Below are 12242 nucleotides of genomic sequence, written 5' to 3' on the forward strand. Positions count from 1 at the left end.
GTGTGGACGAGACGTGCCAAGGGGCCGCTCCGTGACATCATCATTACCCGACCGCTAGCCGTAATGCATCGTTCTGTCGGCCAAAAATTAAAGAAACGGATGCTGGTGCAACTTCAAGGGCACTGCCGACGGGAAACAGACCCCCGTTAAAGGCATGGCAGGGAAAAAAAACCCAAAACAACAACCAAAACCTCTCCTCTGTGGGTTTTTTTGTGAGTCCACATAGAGAGAGCGGGTCATCCCTCTTTCTTTTTTTTTGTTTCCACCCTTCTCTTTTTTCACCCACCCCTCTCTAGCGGTAATAATAGAAAACAAACTGTACAGCTATTCTTTGTTTCATCCTGACAGTATTTACAGTAGCAACAACAATATTTCATACTCTGAAAACATATTCCAAGTGTATTTTTTTTCCGATCTCGAAGAAAGACAGCCGTTCAGCACAAAGATACAAAAAGGTAAGGAAACCCAAAAAAAAAGGGAAAAAAGTGGTCACAAAACCTGCAAAAAACCTACAACTACTGCAACTACCAACAACTCACTTATTCTGAATACAGATTTAAACAAAAGCCGTCACTAAAAATACCCTCGAGCTTTTCTTTTTATGAAACAAATTTCTAACAGTGCCTTTCCAGCGAGCTTCCACTACTGTATATATTTTCTCCCATAAATTTTTATCTTTTACAATTCTTAAAAAAGGCTATATATTTATTTCGATAATGTTAACGACCCCGGAAAAAGGAAAACTTGACAAAAATATTCTCAACGTGGTATTAAGGTCTTGCTAATCCATCTTTTTTTCTCCTTTTTTTTTTGCACATAAGTCTTCATTATCCTGAATTAATCTTTTTAGGCGCAGGAACTCTTTAACTTCAGGGCGGGGTTGCAGGAAGGAGGAGGGAGGGAGGGAGGGTGTGGAGCGATAATAATCTGTGCATCAGATAAGTGTCCTTTCCTTTCTCCTTTGTTTTGTGGCGCTTTAGAGCCCTTGGCTGGTGCTTTGAGACTCTGAGACGTGCCCATCCTTCAGTGAGAAATATGTCCGACTCGCTCTCTCAGGGCTCCGGATCTTAAGAAGAACACTGTCCTGGGAGGAGGAGGAGGAGAAGGGGGGGGGGACATAATGAAGGGAGTAGCTCTCCGTCTTTCTCTGCCTCCTTTTGTCAGGTGCTTTGTCTCGCTTAGACAAGTCAGCAGGTTAAGCAACCTGCCTCCTTTTGATCTTTTGTGACGCACACACACAGACACACTATAAGCTAATGTCGCCAAGGTGAGATCAACGGCGAGCTCGCACGCACTCTAGGAAAAAGCATTCAAGTCCTCTCATTGCTCCAAACTTACCTCATCAAAAAGGGCAGCTAGCGCTAACCGCTTCTTAAAACGCTTAAAAGCCTGAGAGGGCGGATGAAAAATTAATAAAACGCTGGAAATGCATGAACAAGTGGAAAAAACGTGGGATGTGAGTCTAAAAAACGTGAAAGGAATGGCGTTTAACAAACCGGGCACAGTGGCATCAACAGAATCTCACTTTGGGTTTTTTTTTTTTTTTTAAAAGCTGCCAGTTTGGGACGGCGGGACAGAGTGGAGGGTTTCAGGTGCGTGTCGCTCCTCGCTCTGCGCCTTTGTCCCCGCTCTTTGTAGTGCTGAGAGCTTCTCCATCTACCCCTGGGGTGAGTGCTCACCTCTGACCTCGTATTGTTGCGGTGAGAGAGGAGCTGGATCACTCAGAGGCAGGTGAACACGGAGGGAAGGAGCGGGGTGTGCGCCTCTCTCTTGTTTGTGGGGGAAGTTCCACTCAAAGCAGAATTAATGAACGCTCGTTTTTCGGCTTATATTCACCTCTCTCGTCGCCCTCCTCGAATCATCTTCTTCTCCGCGATGCGTCTATTCGTATCTTCGTATTGTTTCAGCAAACACCGTACTTTTAGATCGGCACAGTATTCTGATATATTCAAGTATCGACTGCTATTGAAATAACTTCATAATGTAATTTACACCTTGTATAGTCTAATCGCAATTAAAGCCTGCCCGACTTGAGCTACAAAAGGACAAAAAAACTATGCAGTGATTATTGTGTATCCTCAACAGATAATTAGAATAATATGTTTTGCTTGGTAGCTGAACAAGGTTTTAGTTTTGAAAGCTGGAGTGGCTATGTGAAATTTAGCCGTTAAAAAAAAAAACGCACTTCATCTGCATCTTTCTGTACTTCAGAAATGTTTACTTCACGTGTTTCTCCTTTTATAGAACAGGAAATGGCTTCGTCACTACAGAAGCCCGCTCTGGCCCTTCCGTTAAAACCCCAAATTCGAAAACATTTCTCCAGGCGAAACGAAACAAAACAAAACAAAAAGTCCACTTCAGAGATGGATGAACAAAAAAAAAAAAAAAAAAAAAAAAAGGAGAAAAATGGGAAATGAGGGGGTAAAAATATTTCAGAATCTAAACTCTGGTGGAATAATATTAATAGCAATAATTTATTTTTTTCTGCAACGGCATCAAGGGACAAACAACTCTCGAAGTGCCAATCTTTAGCAAGCAGTGATGACAAATAATAATAATCATAAACAACAACAATAATAATAATAATAATCAAAAATAAGAATGTACAGCCAATAAACACAATGCCCTACTTGCAGGGAAAAACACACTTCAAAACATGGTAGAGCTCAGTAGCTATTTGAAACCAGTCCAAGTCCCACAGACTAGTACAGACCAGTACCATGAGTCCAGTCTTAGTCCAGTCATTAACGTCACTAGGCCTTGATTTTGTGTGTGTGTGTGTATGTGTGTGTGTGTGTGAGTGTGTGTGAGTGTCCTGCTGGGGGACGTCTTCAGTAGCACAGTCTATATTTTTTTCGCGAGCACAGTTCATTTGGACACTCACTGGAAAAGGAGGGGACGCTCCCCGTGGGTGCCTCGAGTAAAGTCTTTAGGGGAACCCAGCCTATGTTCTCAGTTGTGTGAACAGGAACTCCTTCCACACACTGAGGACTGGAGTTAGTGTCGATCATAAAACAGGCCAAAAGAGCGGGATGAGGGTTCACACGGTCCAAAAAAAAAAAGAAAAAAAAACACCCGATAAGATTAGAGTCTCTTCAGTTCAGAATCATAGAAAAACAAAAACAAATTATAACCATCATGATAATTATCATAGAAGAACAACAACACAATAGCTAGGTCATTTAGGAACTGCCACAGAGGCTTCAGATTGGGAATGCTACTTCATAACTTTCATTACATTCAAAAAGTTTAAAATAAAAAAAAAAAAAAAAAAAAAAAAACAGGAAATCCAAAGTAAAGTTGGGGGGGAAATGGAAATAAAACAAAAAGAGAATATCATTTTTTTTTTAATTCTATGAAATCAGAGAAAATATAAAAAGCGCAAAGCGTCGAGCGAAGAGGAGGAGGAGGAGGAGGAGGAGGAGGAGGGAGAGATTTACTCGTGTAGAAGCTCTTGGAGACAGTTGGGGGACTTGAAGACCTCGGGGACCTCGCTGTCCAGTTTACAGATGACCTTGTAGATGGCCTTCTTCCAGGACGGGTCCACGTCTTTGCCGGCCACAATGGCGTTGAAGAACTCTCTCAGTGTGATCTCAGCCACCTCCAGGAAGCGATCGGGGACCTTTAAAAGACACAGGAAGGAAAGAGACGGTTAATCATTTGTTGAAATAGGATTTTAGAGAGGACACAGAACAAATTCTGAGCAGGCTCTAACTTTAGCTATTGCTAGTTACTTTGCAGATTGAGATTATTTGATGTTGATAGGGTATTACTTGTGACATGTAACCAATCAGAGAGTGTTGTGGGCGGGACAATGAGTGAGACCACAGAGCGGTGACCATAAACAGAGAGAGGCTGCTGCATCAGAGCCAAAGATGTGCATTTTATTGGCAATCAGACGAAGAAAAAAACGATTCTGATCACCGTAATAATGCTGAATGTTAGTTCTGATAATCTGATACTTCTCCTGCTATTTTCTCATTCATGATTGCTTTCCTTTATAATGGTTATACAAAGATTCTCTGGTCACATTGATCATTAAAATATGGAAAAAGAAAAGAGAAAGGAGAAGATAACCCTACTGTTGGCATTATGATGGTCCCCAAAGCCTTTTTCTGTAAACACTACAATACCCACAAGCCTCAGCTGCAGTTGCCAGTTGGAGAAACAAATCAGAGCTGTGTCGGAATCTGAACGAAACACTCCGACTATGATTGTGTCGGGCACTCGTGTTACGCAAAAGCTTCAACGTGAATTGGCGTGACTTGTAGAAAGTTTTATCCGAGCTGAAATGACATCCCCTTTCTTTTCTTGCACATTTTCTAAGACAGTCGCTCGTCTTTCATACTGATGAACCAGGAGAATTTGACGTCTCTGCCATTAATCTCTCGTTGACTGTGCAGAAAATGAATGTATGATCTCCAAAGGAACACCTTCCCCTTCACAGCTTCCATCATTTACCTGCAGTGTTCGCATGCACTGTGCTCGACACTGCCCTCTCCTCCCTTGTAGAATATGTTTGTATTCTCACCGTGGATGTGAAACCATAAATCTCCTGAGTATCTACTTCCTTAAAAGCTGATTGAGGCGTCAGCCTGAGAAAAGTCACTTCTTGCGAATTCTCAGGTTTCTCACACCTCCCACTTCCCTCACCACAACACGGCGAGCGTGACATCTTTATGAGTCCCACTGTAAATCTGTGACCAAACAAGAAAGCGGAGCTGAGTGAAGAGCGGCGGAGAGGTGCTGGCGAAAGAGGAAGTACTAAATGCTTTGGGAACGGGGAGACACGCCGCCTCTTTAGTGTCCCTGACAGCAGCGCTCACCGACACCATGGAGATGATTAGTCTGGCAAAGATCTGTGACACCTTCCCCCAAGCCAACACTCTGTCACACACACACACACTCATGCAGGCGTGAGCACACACACCAGTGCACACACCTCCTTGTGCCAAGGAGATGACACATCCTGTACTGTTACAGAGCTCTACATAATGCTCGCTGCACACACACACATACACACTAGCTACCCTGGTGTGTTTGGCTGAGTCTCTTTCCTCGACTCAAAGCTCCAGGGCGACGCAGCCTTCAGGGGTCACCTGCTTGGATAATGCTGACTGTCTCCCTGCCCGCCTCCCTTGATGCTCGCACACACGCGAACACACTGTCTCACACACACACACACACACACACACACACACACACAGTTACAGCAGCTTGCCCAAATGCCTGACAGTGCGCACTCCGCTCCGCTCCTCTCCTCCAGTGTCCTGCAGATACTCATCAGGAGTGTCAGGACACAGCAAGGTTAGCGGCCACTGGAACACACACAGACGGACATGTACACACACACACACACACACACACACACACACACAGGCATGCCTCTTCACACACCCGCACACACACACAGACACACACACACACACACACACACACACACACACACACACACACACTTGCACACACATGGGACAACCACCCGCCCCCCCTCGGGGTGATGAATGAAGGCTAAGATGCCCGTGTGTCTGGTGTGTGTGCATATCTCTGTGCACTGTGAAAAGGTGAGTCGTGAATAAGGAGCTTGTGTGGTGTGTGTGTGTGTTTGGCAGAGAGAGAGAGAGAGAGAGAGAGAGAGAGAGAGAGAGAAACGCACAAGCTAACCCAATTCCCCAAATATTGAATTCCCCTCTGGTGCGATAGAAAGTGGATATAATTCATTGTTTGGACTGCTGTCCTCTCTGAAATACTGGCACAATGACCCCCCGGCGCGAGGGCAACTGCGTGTGCATGCGTTGCGAGCGCCCGTGTGGGCATGCGCACCCTTTTCCCAAAAGACCCGGCTAACGGGCCGGTGCAGCGCAGCGCAGCGCCCTGGCCGCCAGACGCAGGGAGTGCCGCATTACTAAGAATATTCCTGCATGGAATTTCTCCTGACGTTTTGACTATAAAAGGACAGCAAAACGCTGACTGCAAGGAGAAAGCAATGTCAAGGAGAAAAGGGTATTGGTATTTCAGATCCTCTTGACTGAGAGAGCGGGCGAGAGAGTGAGAGCGGGAGGGAGGGAGAGAGAGAGAGAGAGAGAGAGAGAGAGAGAGCGAGAGAGAGATGGCAAGGGAAGGAGGGGCTGAGAAGAGTCTAAGGAGAGAGAGCGCATGCAGCTACAGGACAGAGGGAGTTATTCCTGTCCCACAAGCCTTTGTTTTGCGAGTACGTGTGAGTTGTGTGTGCGAGCCGAGCTGCCTCCTGTCCAGCAGTGAGCCTTAACTGTTTGCAACCCCTCCCTTGTCCCACTCACTCCCCCCCTTACTCCCCCACTCTTCATCTCTCTCTCTAGGGTCAGCTGTTGGGCCTTTGTTCCAGGGGCATTGTGGGGGATTATCCAGTGTGGGCCGTTCATTCGCTCGGCTGTCCGGTAAATGGGGCCAATTGCGTGGCTCACAATCCTTCATACATATTTCATAGGGCTTTTTAACAACTTCTCAGCAGAGCCCCAAAATTAAAGGACAGATGTACAAAGAGGGGAGGGGAGAGGGAGGAAGAGACAGAGGAAAATAAAGTATGATGTGATTGATGACGCCTGGAAAAGGCAAGCACGGTGACTGAGAGTGCGTCCACGCGTGAATTTACGAAGACAACTTTCTGTTTTCTCGAACTTTCTCTGTGATCATTTTATGTCAATATGGACGACTGCACGACCCGCATGTTTATTTTATCCAGAAGGGATGATAATCATGACCTAGAGCACACCGCCGGCACACGCGAAACATGTTGGCCGGGTCATACGTACTTTCGTATGACAACAATGAGGCTTTACTCTCTGCTGATAAAATCGTATGGCCTTCGATAGATAAATAAAAGCTTTTGTTCTGAGGAGGGTGCGAGAAAGATGGAGTGGATTGAAGTGTGTGTGGCGGGGGGTCCAAAAAAAACAAAAGCTTTCATGAAAAAGGATATTACTGTTTCTCAACCCCTGTGTAACACAATATGAAAGAAGGAAGACCGAGAGGGGGAAAAAGGGAGAACAGAATCAGCAAAAGGAGAAAAGGGCCGGTGTCTAATACACACACGTTTCCCTAGCCTTTGCATTGTGGTCTGTAGGAAGGAAGGAAGGAAGGAAGAATGAAAGAAAGAAAGACCTCAACGAGAGGCAGCGATGAGCCAGTTAATCACTTCTCCCCCATTCTCTCCACCTCTCTCCATCTCCCTCTCTCGTGACAGGTTGCTTTGAGACAGAAGGATAAGCTCTTTTTCAGAGAGAGGGAATCGGATTTCCTGCTTTTTGATGAGATAATAAAATATGACGGAGGACAATAGGAGCCTGTGGACGGCTTGCTGGGAGCTATTCAGTCCGGCAGCGGCCCCTGTCTTAAGACTGCTTAGACAAACGTTTAAAAAAAAGGTAGCCAGAGGCCCCGAGCCCTCAGATAAAGGCTACTGTTACACACACTACTCTCTGTATGTGTATGTGTGTGTGTCTGTCTTTTGCATGTGTTTCGGTAAAGCCTGAGAAATCTCTTCTCTCTCGGTGACTCAGGGTTGGCTGTTTGTTTGGCCAACGTGTTTTCTCCCCCCTTGCTTTTGGGAACTGTCAGGAGATGTATTGCACCTTCTATTTGCACAGCGTTGGCCAAACAAGACAAGACCCTGGAAGATAAGGCCGTGTGTGTAAGAGAGTGTGTGTGTTCGCTGGGTGAGCTGCAGCCTTGAAGGATGAAATGCAGGGACACAACAGGAGCCCTCGCTGCCAGCCAGGTTAATTCCTAACCCCGGCTTCGGCATGGGAATACCAACACTTCCCATGCTTTCCCCTGTCACTGTGTTTGTTTGTCCGCGTGGGAGAGAGAATTTATAGATTTTCTAACGCCGTAGATGACGCGGTGACTGTATCTTAAGACTACTGTCCTTTCTGCTGACAGCGAAACAGACGTTTTTTCAAAACAGAGTTGAAACTGAAGTTGAGCAGGCGTGTGACATTTTGGTGAGTCAAACCAGAGCTTCCCGAACATCGAACACACACACACACTCGCAGGCCCCTGTGCCTCACGTATCTGCGCTGATCAATAATCTACAAAGGCCTTGATAAGCCCTTGGCCCGCACTGTCACTTTAGGCAAACACAACCCATGTCCCCTTTCTTCCTAACCCTCAGCCCCCTCTCCAGCTGATAAGACTGTACCCTGGCTGAAGAGTCCAGCCCACTCAAAGTGGATCCTTCATTTGATCATTTCCTTTTGACAGCGCCTAATTTTCTCAGTTTTCCCAACCTTCCACTTTTTCCTGAATGCCTCTTAAATCTATCATCCGCCAAGTGTCTGTTTTTCTTGCTTGCTTACGCGACTAGTGGGACGGGAAACGGGCCTCAAAGCTGAGCAAACACCAGCCACCCTCACTCCGCTGATAGCCTTGAGAACGTGGAGCCTTGAGGGGCTGTTGTGTATACATGTACGTGTGCGTGTGTGTGTGAGTCTTGCTGTCTGCGAGCAATGATCACTAGCGTCACATGGGCTCTTCTCAAGGTGCACCTCCGCCGGGGAGTCAAGGACAGGACAGGGTCAAAGACGCTGATGAAGTCGCTCTCCTATCCCATCTTCTTCGCTCCTCCCTCCACCTTTACTTGCCTCAACCCCCCACCCTAACACACGCACAGAATTCATATCATATCAGGGCCTCTTTGACATGACTTTCCTCCCCTCGCTTCATAGAAATTGAGGGGGTTGCGGTGAGGTTACGAGCTCTATATCAGGCCAAACAACAGCCGCAGACGACAGAGTAGGAAATAATCTGCACTGAGAAGAATCGCAAACAGCGGGGGAAGCCAGAAATCACTTGTTTAGAGACTCAAAAAAAAATTGTCATCGTCTGAGCTCGGCACAGGCTGAGAGAAAGCGATCTGACTAAAGGGGGGTCACGGAGCAATGTAACGGCGGGCCTCCGGAGGTCAGGAAGTCAACCCGGCTCAGAGAGCAGGAGGCAGAAGGGGAAGAAAGGAGCAAGGGAGTCTGGAAGATAGGGAACAGGACATCTGGAGAGGAGGAGAACAGAGGGAGGGAGGGAGAGGAAGAATAGAAGGGTGGGAGAGGTGGGAGGAGGAAGGAGGGAGCGGGTGCGGGTGGGTGGGCGGTGCAAACAATAAAGGATGGAGGGCAAGGAGCTGCTGCGATGGAGGGAGGACGGAAGATGGATGGACGGATCGGTGGAAGGAGAGAGGAAGGAAGGGCATGTGAGGGAACAAGATGGCAGGAGAAGAAAGAAAAATAATAAACTGCAGATTGGATTGAAGGAGGGAGAGTTTGGCATCGGCAGGGGAAAAGGGGAAGCGTGTGTGTGTGTGTGTATGTGTGTGTGTGTGAATGGGGGGGTTGCTTTGACACATCTGCAGCTCTGATGCACGCCCTGGTCATTTTGGCATGAGTCCCTTTGCCACGCTTCATTAGTCTCACACACACACGCGCGCACACACACACACACACACACACGGAGGGAGACCAAAATGGTCCAGAAATAATGACATAATCAGCAGCTGTGCCACAGAGCAGGCTGCCCCTCACAAGGTGACCAGGGACAGAAGGAGGGAGGACAGGGGAGAAGAAGGGAGGAGGAGGGGGGACGCAGGGAGGAGGGAGAGTCAAGTGTTGGACGGGCGCAGCGAGGAGGATATGTTTGTGTGCGTGTGTGTGTGTGTGCGTGTGTGTGGGAGCAGGTGAGAAGAGGAGAGAGGGGATCATGTAGTTCTTTATGTTTAAGTGATTCCTTGCCACCCCTGGCGCCCCAGGCTCTACGCACAGCTCTGGTCATTTAATCAGTGCGCGGAATAAAGTGGCTTATTCTCACATACACACATGTGAGCGCACACACACAGACACACAGCACGCGGTGAAGAAAAGGACCTGTCAGGCTACGTCAAACAGAGGCCCTCAATAGCCCCCGGCTATTCACTGAGAAGCAGATGATCCTGCGCTCTATTCTTTTCTTCCCCCTAACTCTTCCCACTAAGAGCACTAAAAAGCCAAGACGAGTCGTAAAAAGACGCTCACATCACAGCTGTGATATCAAATAATATCAGATTTGTTAGAATCTTTTACGGTCTTTTGTCGAGGGGTTTGCCACAGGGACCAGCTCAGCACAGTGGACTCGCCGCTGTGGTAGGGACTCTCATTAAAGGTACAATATGTAACATTTCTGCATTCAAAGTCTAAAAAACGTCTAGACTTACACTGTCCAAAATGCTTTCAACAATGTTTGAAGCTACACTATATAATTTCATTAGTAGAAATCTTTGTTAAATGATCCTATTCAAGCCTGTTCTGATCTAATGTTTATGAATACAAATGTAAACGAAAGGTCCAATTTCGTTAATAACTCATATTAGCTCTTGCAAATTGCTACTCCTTGAATCAGGAGCTCTGTCAGTATGTTTATAGGCCCCCCAAAAATGCATACTGGTCCTTTAAATCCAGAGAAATTGTAAATTTTCTCTCGAGGTAACGGTGCATTTTAATTTGGTTGCCTGAAGCTATAACTTCCTGGTTAAGACATAACATAACATAACATAACACTGCTGCAAATGTTTAACAAAACAGGCAATACCTCATGAATAACATGACCCTACTTACACTGTACATTTTAAATGTTGATTTACTTACTTCACCTCAGAATTACCAAGTCAACTATTAAACTGAATTTGTACAAGCTAAAACGTTTTATCAACTTATACTTTCCTCTATCTATTAAATAGTCAAATAAAATATAGACAAATAAAGTAACTTTGTAAAGACTTTGCAGTACATGTCTTTTGTTTTGAATGAGAGACCCCTACTTGTAGATATTACATACTGCGCATTCAAGTGGTTACTGCACCCCCCAAAAAAACAAATTTCCTTACCAATTTCTTGGTTTTATTTGTCCTAGTTTTGCTCTAGAACATACTGTCACCAATTTCCAGCAGGTAGAAAGTAGCTTCAATGAAAATGTTTGACAGTGTCCTGAGGATTACTTACACTATCGGGGACACTGTCTCTGGAAAGCCATTTTGAAATGCTGTGAGCTCCACGAATGGATTGATATCCACCTCCACTGTATTGCAGAAATCCCAAAGATGGATACACCCAAACTTCAGCCATCTGTGTGAGTTTCTATGAGGAAATATGCTTCTTTTTCTTTTTCTTTTTTTTATTGTGGGTACAGCAACATTTCAAGCCTATTAGCATCCCAGAAATACGGCTTTGCACAGTCTCAAGACTTCTGTGAATAAGTGGCACACCCCACATCTCATCCTGTATACATCATCTATCACATCTGAGATTCAGTTCACGTTGCAAGCAATAAATATGGGCGCGCAACATAAGACAGCTCCTCTCCTCGGGTCATCATTACTGCCTTAATTGTACCGTCTCTGTAGGAAAGTGAAGCTGGTGTGTTTGCTTCCTCACACACACACACACACACACGCACACACTCAATGACAAAATGTCCTCACAAGTCAAAATGTCCGCACAAGAAAGGTGGGATGTCAAGGTGGGTTGGTCCACATAAGTATAGCAATACAAACACACAATGACGTGTGGGTACACACGACCGCATGGACTCGTTATCTGTTGCTGTGTATGATGAATGCACATGTAGGTGAGTTTGGTGCACTTCAACCTTTTCTCAATGGGAGCAATAGAGATTAGGGGAATGACAGCAGGTACTGTAGATATGAGGGGAAGAAAGCGAGGTAGGGGAGGTGTGTGTGTGTGTGTGTGTGTGTGTAGTTGACATAAACCCACTGGCAAATTGTATCGGTTGTATTTTTGGCAGCTCTGAACCTAAATCTATACCGCCAGCTTTTTCATCTCTCTTCTCCGTCTTCTACCTGCCTTTTGTCTTCAGTCGCTCTTCAAAGAGAACCCTAGAGCCTTTTACTCCAAACACCACACCTGTGTGCGAGCGTGTGTTTTTAGATACTTACGTGTGTTCACAGTCTGTATCTGTGTCTTTGTACCCGTGCATCCAGTGCAACGGCCGTGACCTTTTCACCTCAAATTCCCTGAGGTCAGACCCCGGTCAAAGGCGCACCACACACACACACACACACACACACACAAATAAACACACATGCCATGATCTACATGGTGAGAAACCCCCCCCAAAAAAAGAACAGGAATGAAGGAAAACAGGGAGGGGAAGAGCAGGAGGAGGAGGAGGAGGAGAAAACAGACATTAGCCTCTCTGGGTGGAGAACAAATGGAGCCCCGAGA

The 12242-nt window shown here is 46.1% G+C and overlaps 1 protein-coding gene across 2 annotated transcripts in view; it reads right to left on the reverse strand.

Annotated features, from left to right (window-relative positions):
* Positions 1–249: 249 nt before the first annotated feature.
* Positions 250–12242, reverse strand: part of LOC115574492 (prospero homeobox protein 1) — a 32044-nt gene continuing 20051 nt past the window's right edge. For both annotated transcript variants that reach the window (XM_030406068.1, XM_030406069.1), the window contains exon 5: positions 250–3622. In XM_030406068.1, the coding sequence (XP_030261928.1) occupies positions 3437–3622 (186 nt within the window). In that variant the 3' untranslated portion in view covers positions 250–3436. The remainder of the gene's footprint in view (positions 3623–12242) is intronic.

Source organism: Sparus aurata, chromosome 22 (genome assembly GCF_900880675.1).
Source record: "Sparus aurata chromosome 22, fSpaAur1.1, whole genome shotgun sequence".
Lineage (NCBI taxonomy): Eukaryota > Metazoa > Chordata > Actinopteri > Spariformes > Sparidae > Sparus > Sparus aurata.